Source organism: Atheta coriaria, unplaced genomic scaffold (genome assembly GCF_025399875.1).
Source record: "Atheta coriaria isolate IRGN ID8LTWV9N9 unplaced genomic scaffold, Caltech_Dcor_3.1 hic_scaffold_1_pilon, whole genome shotgun sequence".
Lineage (NCBI taxonomy): Eukaryota > Metazoa > Arthropoda > Insecta > Coleoptera > Staphylinidae > Dalotia > Dalotia coriaria.
In genome coordinates this window covers 4,374,323-4,391,093 of record NW_027045443.1, presented here as the reverse complement: position 1 = coordinate 4,391,093, position 16,771 = coordinate 4,374,323, and the positions used below count along the sequence as shown (strand labels likewise).

The window sequence follows — 16,771 nt, the reverse complement described above, 5'->3', positions numbered from 1 at the left end:
TAGTTTCGTGTACAACTATTTCTTGGATGAGCGAAAAGAATTGCTACCGCAGTGGAAACACATCGTCAATGGGCCTGGATGTGGTGATATCAAAGACCTAGATAATCTAGCTGCAATTATTTGCAACCCTCGTGTGATTATATTAGAAAATCGACCGGTATTCGCCTCCATCTTTAATCGCTACTCAGTACCGTGTAATCTACGTTTTTTACCCGGGCAATTATTCACACGATATAATTTTTTCGTCTTCCATAAATCATTCGCGTATGAAGATTTACTCTCAAAAGGGTAAGTAGGGGGGAGGAGGAAAAGTGGGCCCCTAAAATTTTTGATAAATAAGAGGAAGTTGCAAGACAAATTCGAAGTAAGAAATGAAAAAAGAAAATAATATAAGCAAAAAATTGATTTGATACAAAGGTAATAGCACAGCACTTTGGGCCCACTTTGCCCCATATTCTGAATTTTTTTATTTTGATAGACACGGCTTATTAATATTGAATACTCAACAAGAATGTAAAAAATAGTGTAATGGGTGAAAAAAGGTAAAAAATCCTTTTTTTCACTTTTGGGACCCACTTTGCCCATCCCCCTCCCCCTTCCCCTAATATTATAAGTTGTATTATTTGATTGATAAATTAATTTCTAGGCTGAAGCAAATTCGTAGCAGTGGAATGCTGGCCCACTTGGAGTCAAAATGGTTCGAGATCAAAAGCAGCTACAACCCGGATGCAAGCAGCAGTGCAATACCAGCGGTTAATCTGAACCATGTCGCGGGGGTGCTGATGATGCTCCTCGCCACGATGGCGGTCAGCGTGTTAATTTTAGCATGCGAAGTTGCTCACCGCAAGTGGCACCACTCACTCACCTGAAAACAGTTCGAGGAACTTTTCCACGCCGTAGTTGTTGGGGAAGCGATAGAGCGGATCACGGAGCGCGTCCGTCGTGTGCACCTTGATGCGCTTCACCATGAACGTAATATTGTCAGCTTTTCCGTCCTGATTGAAATCTGTTGAGTTGAGTAAAACACAAACAAAACCATCAATAAACATACACATAAAATTTGTTTCATTTTTGTACCTGTATTGCGATAAATTGAGTTGACTCGTTGTACATGGCGAGTCATGACTTCAATGCACGCTTCTTCAGTACCGTACTTTTGAAAAAACTGATGATCCGCCTGCAGGTAAAGCATACAGGTAGTTTTCTTGGGGTCTACAGTCGCACGTTTGTTGACATTGCGAAAAATCAATCCCGACGCGTCCGTAAACGTGCGATTCGTGAGCATATCCATCTCTTCGTCGATGGGTTGATTGTACGGTGTGTGAATGTCAAACGGTGGACTCATTGGTTGTTTGCGAAGACGGTGGTCATCATCAGTGGGCGGGTGTTTGGCTTCGGCTTCTAGCAACCATCGCTTCCAGCGGCGCTTGTCAGCCGCCATGGTTTGCTTGATGTGGAACACGTGCGAGGCGCATTCGCCGCCAGCGTTCGGGTGCGTCACGTCCGTCGCTTTATAAATAATACTGTGGTGTGGTGTGGTCGTATTGGGGTGGTAACGGCCCAGTGGTTCGATGTAGAAGTCGTCCACCTGTGTGTGGATGACGCCGTCGAAGAGGCCGTCGGTGGTGAGGATGCCGTGCACGGATGCGGAGTCATCGTCTGAAAGACAACAAGCGGTGCGTATGTAAATATTATGCTGATGATAGTGGTGGAGCATCCCGCAGGTCGTCACGTGCAGATGGCTGATGTGTTTCACTCGTTTTGACTCTAGGCAAGCTTTGATTTATGAGGGGCCTTGTGTACACGCGATAAATGGGATCTCCCGCACAATGCGAGAATGGTATTTAGTGCATTGTGAGGAAAATCGGATTTTCTTCGTTGCGTAACAATATTTGGGCTTGTATTTTATTGGAAAATATTGCCAATACGCAATATACTCAATTCGAGGGTGAAAAAATACAAAAAATAAAAAGCTTTTTTTATTTTTACCTTGAAAACGCCAGTTTTCCACGGTTTTGATACTAAAAATTGTAATAATCCACTCCAGGACAAAGTCATAATAAGTAATATTATAAATGCGAAAGTTCTGATGTTTGTTACACTTTCACGTAAAAACTACTTAACCGATCATCATGAAAATTTGTACACATATTCTTAGTGGTCCCCGAATGGTTATAGGCTACTTTTTATTTAATAAAAAAAATATTTTTTAAATAAAATAAAGAAATAGTTTAGCCAATAATACCTCTGCATCTGGCTATTTGACTACTTTAACGCCATCTAGCATTCCAGCAATGAAGCTCAAACCTAAGTACTATAGTACCATCACACTGTATTATCACACTGTATTACCGACAGCTACGTCAACATCAAATCCAATTGACTACACTATGGAGACTGTACACTATACTTCCATAGACTTTCAGCCATTTTAAACTTCCCGCCATTCTACTTCATTGATACTTCTTCTGTGACTACAGACGCGTACGGAAGCAACTTTATTATTTTAGATATTAGTTAAAGCTAGTTGCCAATACACAATATACTCAACTCTAGGGTGAAAATATACAAAAAATAAAAATCTTTTCCACTTTCACTTTAAAACCGCCAGTTTTCCACGGTTTTGATACTAAAAATTGTTAAAAATTTATAATAATCCACTCCAAAACAAAATTTCTTTTAATCAAGATTTAGAAGATAATGAATGTGTGAAGGAGTGCTGTTAATTGACATTAACGCATCCGGGAAATGCACAACTGGCGTTGGCATTGTTTTATTATGCATACAGCGCGCTCGACAATGGAAATGCACATTCGTAATAAATCATCACCAAACATCAGCAGTGTTGCTGCGCCATTGTGCTCGATATATCAATCAATCGCAAATACCAGCGATTCGTAATTGTGTTTCAACAAGTCGCACATGATTACAGCGCCAATATTGTACTTTTAATTGCAAATCACGCTGGCACGTGCGTGTCCCGATCAAATTGACTCCACCGAAAGTGTGCTTACTTATTAAAGCACTCCACTAAAATCCCAATAATAAAATCACCCCCGGGTTGTTTCTGTTTAATTTTTCCTCGGCATGCATTATTGTTTGCGTTCGGATCGCGGTAATTCAATTTTCAATCAGCGAACGAATGCGTAATTCGATTACGCCGCGCGCATTGGTTCCATACAATTCGGGATTTGCGGGATTTTGCAATATCTGCTAAACTCGTGATATTTTTGTTTGTATGACATTCATAGGTGTAATTACGCAACACAGGTGGCGTTGTTTGGCCTGGTTTGCTCTTTGAATGAAATGTAGCTGTAGTTGGTCTTCGGGGAGTCGTTGCATTCGCCTGCGTCGTCGCCGGCGTCGTCGTCAACCTTGGCGTAATTACACTCGGCGGAATTTAAGAAGTTTTGCGCCCGCTCGCATGCGGCGGCCATAAAGGGCGCTTCAACAAATTCAGTCGAAACGTGGTGTAGGTACGCCCACGCGCGACGCTCGAGTGCCTCGAAATTACGCGTCCAACTTTTAAACTAATTAACCCGATTTCCCAGCGAAAAAAAATCGCGCAAAAAAAGTTATGAACAATTGTAATTATATTCGGGAAAATATGTGTTCGAAAAGAGCAATTAAGATAACAACCAGTAAGATTTATTTTATATTCGTACGTAAACACGTTTCGTCTCTCATTTGATATTTGATAGAAAATTTAGATCGCGTTGGAGGAGAATCAACTGAAAGGGAAAGCAAAATATCCAACTGCGCACAGCAGATTTAATTATATCTCCCTTGCCGCCTCCAATTGCCATTAATTTTGATATTTATTCCTCAAAGGCAGTAATTCACAATTTCTCCTGCAAAGATGATTCTAGTTTTGAAAAAATCCAGCTGCACAACTTGTTGGACATTTTTGTTTTACGTTTTACGACTTTCAACGGCATTTTATTACGTCTCTGTTAAAACATTACTTTCGATACGCGTCAGAATGCATTATTCAAAAAATGAATTCTTAATGCACCCGCCACGTTATTCTTTTTCCGCTCTTCCGGTGCGCAGCCATTTTATATGTGAAACACGAGAGGGGAAGGAAATTCGGTTTTACGACAACACACTCACATACAAAGTCGTCAAATTTTACGATGCGGATATTAAAAAAAACTTTCCACGTACTGGATTAGGAGCGGAGACGTAAAAAGTTAAAAGTGACATTAACATCAATTTAAGTTCGGAGGGTTGCAGCTAAATATTTAACTTCAAATCTGATCGCTGGGAAAATAATTTAAAAAAAGCAAAAGCTTTTGCGCACACAATTAAAAATAAGCGAAACTGTTGCCGCAGGGAATCATAATCCTTGGAGCCATTAGCAAAACTCACGAGCGCCACATTAAACACGCTGAAAACGAATTACATAACGCAAGAAAAGCGAAACAAAGTGGCAAAAAGTCGCAGCTTGGTGTAGTGCTTAACTTTGTTACACACTCCCGCCATTATCTTGTACTTTAAACACATTTATTACCTTGCAAAGTTCCTCGATAGACAACAGCCGGATCGAATATAATAGGACCGTCAGTGGACTCGAAGACGACGTCGTCGGCAAAGACAGCGTCGTCGGGCGTCAACTTCATCTTGAAGACACTGCAACAAACAAACACGAACCTATAAAGAATGCAAATGTTGCAAATCAGTGGTGCCGACTTGGCTTTGAATAATAATATCACATTTATTATTCATACATTCATAAGCCTGGCGCGTAATATTCTAAACTGTACACTCGGTATAGATTCCAGCCCGGCGCCTACGCTTGAGTAAATCAAGTGTGTTCGCCTGCCACAATGCAAATTACGATTTAACCTCGGAAACTCGGCGAAACTTTCAAGTCCATAGCATGCGGTTTGTTTCCAAAGTGCAATGCGCACTCGCAGCCATCTTAAATGCATAATACACACACACACACACACACAGAGATAAATGACGACCCTTTTTTTGCGCTGTACGACGATCAATTATTCAGTGTTATTATACGCGAGAACAAAAGATAAGAAGCGGCGCACAAAAGACCTCTTTTTATATGTTTTATGAGCATAGAAAAATGTAATCCATTAAATTGAGGCCAAGCGGAGGCTAAGAATATTTGAATTTAAAATGCTCCGGAGCAAATGATAGCCATTATCCCACCACAATAAAATATTACATTTTGCTGTGATACACATTTTATTATTCTTCAGGATCTAGGATCGCGTGACATTTTTTTTCTGCGTACGATTGATAATTGGTGCAAACAGACAAAACAAACGATGATACAAAAATATATTTGTTTAAATAAATAGAAACTAATATCAAATATTTGTACGATGTATAAGTGACACATAAGAAAGTGGGTTGTAGGAGAATAAAAAGGCGTAGCAATCGAAAAATAACTTCATTTTAGTTTACATGTACCTACGAGTAGCATTGTTAAAAATGCGTCTGATTTTAGTGAGTTTATGCATTATAGCCATAGTTACGGCTGAAAGTGATGAAAAACATGAAAAGAATAAAACAGTAACTACGAAAAATAAACGCAGTTTCTTATTTCCACAACCGCTTGTCCTCGGACCGTATCAAGCGCCACCGACTGAAGATAACTTCAATCTCAATTCAAACGCAGGCAATAATCAATTTGATCAAGTACAAACCCAAGGAGGTTTCCTACCTCTACAATCATATGATACCAACGCAGGAAATTCATATGCCGGGCAATATACCAGCTATAATGCAGAATCAAACAACATAAATGGATTACACGATGATTGTGGAGACGATCACTCGCATGAATATCATACCCTTCAAGGAGTATACCAATCAATTCAAGACACTCAAGGTTATAATTATCCTGCACCACTACCACAACCTCAGAAAGTGATCACTAAAGAAGTTCGTATACCAGTGCCTCAACCATACCCAGTTACAGTTGAAAAACATGTTCCTGTGCCTGTACCACAACCCTATCCAGTGCAAGTTATCAAAAACGTACCCTACCGGGTGGAGGTGAAGATACCAGTGCCTGTACCAAGACCATACCCTGTTCAAGTCACTAAGAAGGTACCTGTACGTGTGCCGGTGTATGTAAGAGTGCCACAACCCTACAGGGTGGAGGTGCCTGTCCCTAGACCATACACAGTTGAAAAACGTGTGCCTGTTGAGGTCAAGGTACCTGTGTATATTCGGGTACCTGTGCCGGTAAATACTGGATTCACAGAGCAGCATCAGCAACATATTGAAGAACATCATAATGGTGTGACAAGTGATTGTGACCATTTTGTTGGACAACCACAACCCGCAGCTGTCTATGGCCCACCAGGTTACCAATCAATCAACTAAATTAACTTCCGCATTACGTGGTTATTACGTGTATATTACAATCGGTTTAAAAGTGAAAGTAGTCTCACAAAGATGAAGAATAAAGAATTAACGTTTCGCATGTAGGTGGATGTGCCTTTCACCTTTCAAGAATAGCTCCGAATATTCCAGATCTCAAAGTTAAACTGGAACGAATTTCGTACTTTTATAACAATCCCCTCAATCCGCGCGTAGTTTTCGAAGAATTGGACTTTTCCACTTTGCAAACTTAAATATAATGTATTCATTCATCTTGGCAGTCTTGTCAGCGTTCGAAAAGTTTGTCATAAGTTGGAAAACTAGAAACTTTTACTTAGCGGTTACAAATCCGGCATTTATAGTTTTTCTGTGTGTGTGGGGAAAGACATCGAATTTGTGATAATTTGTCATGACGTGTGTTTTTTTTTGCTCTCTGCGGTTTCCATTGATTTAAGCTGATTCCGTTTCAAGTGAGTGCACTTTGGGCGTAACTCAATTTTCCGGCTTTGCTAAAGACGCGCAAAGCTCGACAGAGCAAATGTCTGCCAACGCTTGAACCATTCGCTGGAAAAATTGTCGATGACAGCAATTTTCATACTGATATTTACTCAAGAAATCCTGAGATTTAATAATAAATTTAAATAATTGCAGTGTTTGATTTAAAAATAACCAGCAGTGAACTAAAAATTCAACACCTTTTTACCACCCCATGCCGGCGCCTGGTTGGCGACACTTGCGCCCCCGCAGCATACGAATTGCTTTGAAAAGCCGAATCTCATTTAAATTCGCAATAAATACACTCGGGACGTGGTGCGGTGTTAGTTTTACACTTCATTTCGTCCGCGGAGATAAATTGAAAGTTGGAATATGATAGCGGTAGAAGAGCGTCGTTAAAACGAGGCCAATCGATAAACGCAGAGCGCGCGCGACCGACCGCTGAATGAATGAAGATGTTGCCGGAGAAAAGAAAATATGTGTGCGCGTTGTACTCACCGGCCGTGTCCTTTAATTTCGAGGTGGACGTGCCGATTGCGGTCAAGGCTCCTCCGGCTCCTGCCCAGCGCGTCCGCATCATACTGCGCGATCTCGTAGTGTCGTATCCACGAGTTTAATACGTAATTTCCTGCAATCAGACAAAACAAAAACAAGCGGAGATTACTACAACGTGCAGATTGCAAAAATATACCAACGAAAAATACGTGCGGAATTTAAATATTAGTAGTTTAGTGGTAAATTTATCAATTAAGTTTGTGTTTTGTTGACCTGGCGCACAAATTGCGCAACCATGTGTGACGCGTGCAAAAACAACAAAAGGGCAAAAAGGGTAAACTCCGGTGGCACGTTTAACTTTCACAACTCGCCATTTAGTCTTGCGACGTCGCAGCCACTCGTTGCCCTTTTTCCGGCTTTGCTTTGAAGAGGGTCTGATTTAAATTTAAATTCGTTTCCTTTTTTCATCGACCAGCAAATCCAGTCTAGGTTGAATTCATGCATTTCCGCTATAATTACCAAACGGTAAAAATATTAAATCTAATTTGGTCCACGCAAGTTAATGACCACATCCGGGCGAGTGAAAAGTGCTAGTTTGCGCTGTAAGCCACCCAATTTCGATCGCTGTCAGATCAAATAACATCCAATCAAGTACGGTACACCGACCCCTGATGCCCGCAATTCCACTCGAGCTTTTAATGCCGCCCTATCTGCGCCCATCGCATTCAATATGTAATGTTGTCGCCTCAAAGAACTACTTGGACTTGAGGAAGTTACAGCAACCGCAAAGGGATCGAGACAAATGAAATTAGTCGGCAGACACACCGTTCCTAGATCAATAACAATCAAATGTTTGCAAATTTGTGAGTATATGAGCAAATTCACAATGTAATTTGGACGCGTTTCAGAGGGTAAACACGTGTGCGCGCCATCTCCCCACATCTCCCATCTTTTTTCCTGTTTGCGCGACAGCACATCCCCACAGACTTCGGTGAGCGACCCCTTGTCGCCGGCAAAGATGCACTCGGTGTGCTTTCGAGGGCGTTTTCTTCTCTCCGGCTGCCAGGAGTAGTGGCGACGTTTTCAATTAAATTGAATTACGCACGCAATCTCGACAACGCAAGCTTCTTTCGATCTATTTTTCTACGATGATTCCGATAAACACCAAACGGTGAATTTATGAGTGCAGAAATTAGAGGAAAAAGGTGCGCACGTGTCGCCCAAGGACCTTTTACCCAGCGGCCGCAATCCTGTGCCTGTTAGTGGCGCACTTTGCTTGAAGGGCTTCTGTTTCAACCGGAGGGTTTCAATTTCACTACGCACTAGAGTGCTCACTCGACAAATACTTTCTTTGCTGCTTTACTTTAATTTTCCTGACATAATTACAAGATTGCAGAAAATTTCAAAGTAAAAACTAAATTTACGCTGAAAAACTAAATTAAACATTCGCTTAGTTCATTGAACTCTTGTTTTTCCTACCAATTGACAACAACAAAATCTTGTCTGTGGGCGATCCGCGTGATTCATATTTTTCCAGGTAACCCAGGTGCGTTGTTGTTGTTGCTATCCGACGAAAAGAAGACAGGTAATGAAATAAAAGTTAACAAAGTCGAATCGGAAACTCAGGAAACGAAGGAAACCCTCGAAAGTTAATTGGAATAGTTTTTAGCATCGGCGTGCCACATGTTTCCAGGTCAGTAACACAGATGATCCGCATTGTGATGTTTTAAATGTTGTCGCGTTGCAGATTTCGCACGCACGCAAGAAAACACTATAACCGTACATTATATACAATGTACTTGTTCGCTGCGGTCGTAAATTTGCTGTTATAAACATTTTGTCTTCGAAACACATTAAAAAGCACTTAAATTGTTTGACATTTTCGTTTAAAATCAATCCATCAATTTATTAACATCACCTTTGTAGCTACTTTTGCCCTTGGCGTCCAAACAATCCTTATTGAAAGCAACCGACGTCATCTTTTTCCGATACCAGCCACCGCAGAGCGTTTTTTTGCCTGCGACAGCTGCGGCAGCGGCGAATTTTGGAGGAGGCGCCCGTCATTCATGAACCCACCGCCATGATGACGAAACGATGAACACGCAGGAAATGTCAGGAATCGAACGGAAGCGAAGATAGAAATCCCCCGCCTCCTCTCCTCAAATATTTAATTTTTGCGCGCATCCGAAAGTCACGAAAGTTATACGTATGTTCGTGCGATATAATTTGAAAAGTTCGCCCTGAAATTCGTTATTTCCGCGTGACAAACGCGCGGCGTGGATGCGTGGATGATGATATGCTTATCTTTTGCCGGTTTTGAGTTTTGCTAACTTCAAACTTGACGCGACGCAACGCGACGCGTATACTGATAGCGAGAGCAGAAAACTTTGCTCGGCGAATATTCACACCACGCATAAGGCATAAGGTGCGCACAAAGGATAAAACTTATCACATAATTAGGTATTTACTTAATACACTCCCAAAAATTTTATATCCACAAGTATTGCATTGCATTTCATATCTGTAACAATAAAAAAAATAATTTGGTTCAAGAGCGGAATTCAAGTGCAAATTTAGCTTACGTCCTCGTTGACAATGCTGTAACGCATGCTATGTAATAAATAGAAAAGTGAAAGTTGCGCAGTTGTGCACGAGAGGCTCCAGGTGAGCAAATAACGCATCCAATACTCCCAATAATAATGCACACGTTTTTGCAAATTTCCCCGAGGAGTATCCCGCTACTCTCGAGCGAAATAATTGCCGAAAGGTATGCACACGCATGAATCGATACGCGCATTCACCAACGTCAGGGATGATACATGGCTGCATTGATCACGTTTCGCATTAATTCCCATCGCAATTCGTGCGTTTTATTCGCCGTGTGTGCCCTTTGTGCAACACTTGTTGTGAAATGTGTGCCGTTCGGAAGTTGTGCATCAAATTTCGAAGCGTGAATCCTTTATACGTTAATTAAAAAGCAATTACGCACAAAACAAACTTCCGCAGCACCGGTATGACTTCACCGTCTTGGGCATTCAACACAAAACTGCTGATGGCCTTCGCGTTTCCGAGATTAACACAATTAATAAACACAAGGTTTTGTTTGTTGATTTAAAGAAAGCTACGATTGATAATGTATTTTAATTTCAATTATTAGTTGAACCTGAATATATGTTTTCGACCCACTTTGAGTTTGGGAGCAACAGATGTTAGTCACACTTGCGCTTGAGGCAATGCGCTGAATGCGCATGAACAAGACGCTGAGTCGGAGCGCAGGCAGGTAAAAAGAGAGTGGCGTCGCTCGCTCACCTTTACTTAGCTGAACAGGATCTAACGGTGTTGCGTGCGCGCCGCGGCCGACCACGACGATGGCGACGGCGATGGCGATGGCGAGCAGCAGTGGCGGCGGCGGCATAGCGCTGGCCCCTGGCGGCGGCAGGAAGACGGTCGTCCTTCGCACCTCGCATTCGCACCGCTCATCCTTTTAGGGCACTCGAAACCGACACAACAACATGATACACATGAGATACATACACACAAGTTTCCCGCTTGTTGTCCGCAGCGCAACTAGAAATCCACTTCTTTCGCACACGAGCACACGCGCAAAACGACCGTTAAGTTAAATGCGGGGACGCAACGCGTAAACAATTGCTATTGAACAGCAAACTAAATAAATATAATACACTAATTGTTGTCGCGCTATTACGAAAAACGCAGCGCCCCCGTCGACACAGACCTATCGCGCGACGTCGCGGCGCTTGACTGTTTTCCTCTTGCGCTTCACTCCTGCTGCGGACGGCGAGAAGACCGCGCTAGCAGGAAAACACGCCGCCGAGTACGCTCGACAACACCCGAACACCAACTCTAATGGCCGATGTAGCGTGGGTTGCAGCGTTCTCTTACCTTTTTAAAATCCAACTCAAAATCATTAATTAATTCATTTATTTCGGTTTAATTTAAGAAGTTCGTCGCATTTAAACCCGTTTGACTCTGCACATGACTGTTTCGCGAGTAAAATACAAGCACAGACGTACCTGGCACACACAGCTCCGCGCATTGACCCTGAATTGTAATTAGGCGATGTTGGCGTGTTGTTTACCTTTATGACGCATTCTTTGGTACTTTTCCTGCGCGCTCGGACGCCCACAGCAACTAATTACTACTATAGAACGAAAAAAACATTCGAAGGTAAATAAAACTGTATGCAACACTGCATACACCAAGTTCGACGTATATTTTATTAAATAAATTGCTAACCTATATTTTGATTCGTTATAAACACAATAGTAAGCATTACATAGCACAATATTAATGTAAGCCAGAAAATGATGAATTATTTGTTATTGCTAACTACTACACTTAATTTCTATCAATTAGTACCTATAAATTAGTCAAGTGTGTATGGAAATACTGTTGAATGTGATTAAACGCACGGTTCGACATAATTGCCCGGGAATAAACCCGTGATTCCGTCCATGACGCCCTCCCACCATCCATCGTCGTTCTTCTTCAGCACGTAGATAACGGAGCTTTCCTGGAAGCTCAACTCGTCGTCTTTGTCCGCATAATAATCATAAATGGCAACGACTGAAACAAAACAGTTGAATTTTCTCGAACATCACAAGTATTATAATAGGAACCTTTTTCAATGTAGTTCTTCGGCACCCATCCGGGAAGATCCTCTTCATCGGGGACTATTGGCTGCACACCGGAAGTCCTCGGCCGACCGAATCCCTCATGTTCATCCTCTGGTGGCGGCGGAGGAGGTAATGGAGGTGAATGAGCACCGCTGGTACGTTGCATGCGATGCGACAAAGTGTGCATCCCTAAACTACCCTGCGGTACAGGCCCGCGCTGTGGCATCATTAGAGAGTGGTGCCGCATGGATTGATTATTTGGGACGATCATTTCCTGTTGTACCAACGGAGATGGTGGTGCTAATATAATTAAAAACAAAAAACATAGTTAATTAAAGCGGTAACTAGAAAGGTATAAACTACATACGTGGCATACTAATATGTTGTTCATTCATCGCATAACCAGCATTATTTCCTGGTGGAGGCGGAGGCGGCGGGGTTTGGGGATGCTGCTGCTGCTGCTGAGCATGGTGCACACTCATTGGATGTACCATGCCAATCTGTGGCGACTGTGCCATCGGCAGTGTGCTGTAATCCCGGCCGCGTTCACAATTTCCTACGCGGATGGCCAAATGGGATACCTGCGCATAAATGGCTAGGTATAATCTGTGGTGGAGAGCCACCATTTATGTGGGCAGTACGGTACCCCCGTTTCCCTTTTTACCAATGTACCACCCAGATAATTGTAAAGCAATCAAATAAATAACATTGCCTCCTGTAAAGAGATTGAATGCTGCCCCTGACTAGATCCCTCTGCTTCTTTATGCCCTACGTTTGTTAGTGCAGTGTATTCCATGCCCAATTTCATCAAATTCTAACAAAAATAGAATAAAACAACGGAAAACATATACAAAATCATCTAACTTACTATTGTAGTCAACTGGTTTCCTCACATATTTAATAGGCTTCTCTGGATTAGCTGGTGCAATGATCTTGTATTGCCTGGTGGTGCTCTTGTTGGCAGTTAGCACCCCAATTTCTCTCCTGGCCACCTTCTCCTTGTGGATCATCACTGTTTGTGAGATATGATTCATCTGACTCTCCATTTCAGCCAACTGTGCAGTCTGCAGCTCCAGCAATTGCAGGAAATTGTATGCCAGAGTATTGATTTGGTATGCAACACTAGCTAGGGATTGAGTGGTGTAATTTTTCGTTTCATCTAGAGCTTGCCGCTTGCTTTCAGCTTGAAAATAGTTGGCTTCGCAGTACTCGGCGACGCGCTCCAGATTCGTATGATTGTCTGCCAGATTATTGCGCCCCTCAGGAATTTCCTGTCGCAAGAGCGACGCTAACTCCGCCATCGCGATGATTTGCTAGTTATTGTTGAAACAATTGACGACTCACTGCTTTATAATTCAATTGTGTGTAATGTTTATCTGCCTAGGGCGAAGTGGGCGAAGTTACAGCGTGTAGAAAATGATAATGCTGTCAACAATGGTTGTCAAATTCAAATGACAGATGTCAATTTTCTTCAAATTTCAAATCATTTCGTTGTACTTTTCTTTTATTTATAAATCATTGAGTGTGTTTGTAATGTCTTTGCTGGTGCACATTATTATTTAAATGCAATGATAACAATTTCTTGATTTGGTTTCTTGTGTGTTTAGCGACCTCTAACAGCAGCTAGCAGAATTGCATTTAAGCAAATGACCTTCAACGCTCCTGCAATACCCTGCATGTGATTTCGTGTTCTCGTCGTGCACATGTGTTGGGCGAATGTCCTCCTCCCCGTCCTTTCGTAAGTGCCTATCAGTTGAATAACTTCTGTTTTGATCGCCGGATCACGCATAAATCGTGGGGCCGAAAACGCGTCCGCCACCGCTGGCGCTCGCATTGACATGCGGAATGGTACGCTGCGAGCCAATATCGTCGATTTTAGCGTGTTGGTGCGTATTTTTGCTCCCTCTCGCTCTGTCTGCAGACGCGACCCTGTTTCACCTTGAATTGGCTGATTTAGTTTAGTATTAAAAAAAAGTAAGTGTAATAATTTGATTTTTATCCGTACCATACCCGTATCTGTTCTTTGCTATTTTGTAGATTACAACAAAAGGTGTGCAATGGCTTTGAAATGTGTGATAAAAAAGATTGCAGTTGCCCCGCGCCTGCATACAAGATGTCTGTCAGTTTCTTCAGCAAATTTCGCGCAGAATATGACTGTTCGCGATGCATTGAATGCAGCAATCGACGAAGAGATCGAACGTGACGAACGCGTTTTCCCGCGGCGGAGAAGAAGTGGCTGGGCGGCGATTTGCGCCTTTTGCCAAAGTACCTAGAGGCTCCGTGGAAGAAAATGGGGGCTTTATAAAGAGTGACTACTGATACACCACCCACGGAAATGTGGGCTTCTTTATTGGATCGCTGTCGCTGGTGTTCAGGCTTTGCGCCCATTTGTGAATTTATGACTTTCAATTTCTCAATGCAGGCAATTGATCACATCATCAACTCGGCAGCAAAGACATTCTACATGTCTGCAGGGCGATTTAATGTTCCGATTGTCTTCCGTGGGCCAAATGGCGCCGCCGCAGGTGTTGCTGCACAACATTCGCAATGTTTTGGTGCCTGGTATGCACACTGCCCTGGTCTTAAAGTGGTCTCGCCTTACAATTCGGAAGATTGTAAAGGTCTGCTTAAGAGCGCCATCCGTGATCCCGACCCCGTTGTATTCCTAGAGAATGAGCTCATGTATGGTGTGCAGTTTCCTATGCCAGATGAAGCTATGTCTAAAGAGTTTTTACTGCCAATTGTAAAGGCTAAGATTGAAAGGGCTGGTAATACTTGAATCAAATTGTATAAGATGATAGTAATAATTTGTTGCAATTGCAGGAAAACATGTCACACTTGTGGCGCATTCGAAAGCTGTTGAGTTGGCGTTGATTGCGGCGAAGGAGCTCGCTGGTAAAGGCATTGAATGTGAAGTGATTAATCTGCGCTCCTTGCGGCCGCTGGACATTGAAACGATAGGTAAATCAGTGATGAAAACCAATCACATTGTCACCGTTGAGCAAGGCTGGCCTACATGCGGTATTGGCTCAGAAATTATGGCACAAATCATGGAAAGCGAAGTGTTTTTCCATCTGGATCAACCTGGAGCGTGGTGACTGGTGCTGACGTTCCGGCGCTATAAGCGCTGCTAGCACCTGTGCGTACAAAATTTCCACAGCCACCAGACGTCGTCGAAATTGTACAAAAACTGCTCAAGGTTAAATAGTGCGTGGCCGGAAAGGCGCTGGCCTGAGCTGTGGTAGGTAAAGCTTTTATTTTGCGGGCTTATAATTTCGGCGAATTAAAGCAGTTTTACGCCTTTTATTAATTGTTTTGTATATAAGAAAGATACAAAAGACATTGCTGGAAGCTAACGGTATACAACAAAATTGTGTCTTGTCATTTTTAAAACCCGGAAATATTAGTGTTTAAATGCCCTTTCAATGGTGAAATTTGAAATATGCTGTGGAAATACCTTTCGGTATCATGCCGCACCTGGACACGCATAGCATCGCTCCTATTATTCATGCCATACGGCGCAAACAATCTGGAAGTGCCCTACCAAAAATTGTTATTTTTTTACGTTTTTTAAATGTTTGCTGTGAAACGGACAAATTTTTAGATTTCAATATCTTCTTTTATTCTGCAAAAACTTGAAATACTTTTTTAACATTTTTTTGTCTGAAGAACAGGGTCGAACTTTTTGGTTAAAATATTTTGGCCGAAGAACAGGGCCGAACTTTTTGTGTTAAAATTTTCGGCCGAAGAACTTTTTTTTCCCAAGTAGAAATCAAATTAAACTTTTAAAACGCTAATACAACTCCTGAACTGTGCGGCTGGAAGGAAAGACGGCAGATTCTGACCCCTTGAAGGGATTCTTCTAGTCAAAGATAGGCTAATAAAACATCCCTTTTTTCTGCTCAAAACTGAAAAGTGCAAAGTAGGTACCTCTTTTATAGGTTTTTGATTTTTGAAAAATCAAACTAACCACGCTATTCCTTTTGTAGAGAACCCTTTTTAAGGGATAAGGCCTGATATCTTTTTGGCGCTCGCTTTTAGTTTCCGAGATAATCGTATTGTACTTTAAACGTGTTGATACTGAGATCAGCAGCTGAACAACGGACCCCAGGCCTCTGATCATTAAAGCGGTTCTCTGGCAGATAGCGTGGTTAGTTTGATTTTTTCAAAAATCAAAACCTATAAGAGGTACCTCTTGCACTTTTCAGTTTTGAGGCGAAAAAGGGATGCGCTTTTTGGTTGAAGCCTATCTTTAGAGAATCTTCTGGCGGGTTGGAGAATCTGCTGTCTTTCCCCTTTTCTAGCCCTTAGTTCAGGGAGTTATTGGAAGCTTAAAGTTTAATTTGATTTCTGCAGGTGGAAAAGTTCTTTGGCTGGAAAATTTTAACTTTTAAAAGTTCGACCCTGTTCCCTTCCGACAAAATGAGATGGTTTCAAGTTTTGCAGAATAAAAGAATGTTGAAATAAAATTTGTCCGTTTCCCACAAACCCAAAAAATTTAAAAACGTAAAAAAATAACAATTTTGAAGGACATCTTTTAGGGCACCTAGATTGTTTAGCGCATTAAAATGGCATTACCTGTGTAGGGATGGCCCTAAAACTATGAAAACGGCGTTGAAAAACCGGGCAAAAAGTGTATTAGTTCAGTGAGATACAGGGTGTTTTCCACAGCATGTTTTCAAAATTTCCAAAAAGGCCAGATGTGTTTGAAGGGCATTTTAGGGCACTTCCAGAATGTTTTCATGGATTAAAATGGACATTGTATTGTGTGTGTAGAGCGTGTCTCTTGT

At 42.0% G+C, this 16,771-nt stretch overlaps 2 protein-coding genes across 2 annotated transcripts; one reads left to right on the top strand and one right to left on the bottom strand.

Annotated features, from left to right (window-relative positions):
• Window positions 1–648: 648 nt before the first annotated feature.
• On the bottom strand, window positions 649–13,423 carry Abi (tyrosine kinase Abl). The gene is made up of 7 exons (XM_065304772.1): window positions 12,850–13,423; window positions 12,754–12,795; window positions 12,349–12,537; window positions 7,348–7,477; window positions 4,514–4,632; window positions 1,078–1,659; window positions 649–1,006 (listed from the first exon to the last, which is right to left on the bottom strand). The coding sequence occupies exons 1-7, from the start codon at window positions 13,280–13,282 to the stop codon at window positions 858–860; spliced, it is 1,644 nt and encodes a 547-aa protein (XP_065160844.1). The 5' UTR covers window positions 13,283–13,423; the 3' UTR covers window positions 649–857.
• A 62-nt stretch (window positions 13,424–13,485) lies between these two features.
• Window positions 13,486–15,089, top strand: LOC135790268 (pyruvate dehydrogenase E1 component subunit beta, mitochondrial-like). The gene is given in 5 exon segments (XM_065300419.1): window positions 13,486–13,719; window positions 14,019–14,203; window positions 14,205–14,261; window positions 14,263–14,749; window positions 14,805–15,089. Coding segments are annotated over 5 exon segments (1,026 nt in total). The 5' UTR covers window positions 13,486–13,697; the 3' UTR covers window positions 15,080–15,089.
• Window positions 15,090–16,771: the final 1,682 nt, after the last annotated feature.

Bases quoted from the DNA above. Each gene is read 5' to 3' on its own strand.
- Abi (XM_065304772.1), bottom strand. From the start codon at position 13,282: ATGGCGGAGTTAGCGTCGCTCTTGCGACAGGAAATTCCTGAGGGGCGC. The intron at 12,538-12,753 runs GTAGGGCATAAA...CCATCCGCGTAG, and splicing joins AATACACTGCACTAACAAAC to GAAATTGTGAACGCGGCCGG. The intron at 1,007-1,077 runs GTACAAAAATGA...TCAACTCAACAG, and splicing joins CTCAATTTATCGCAATACAG to ATTTCAATCAGGACGGAAAA.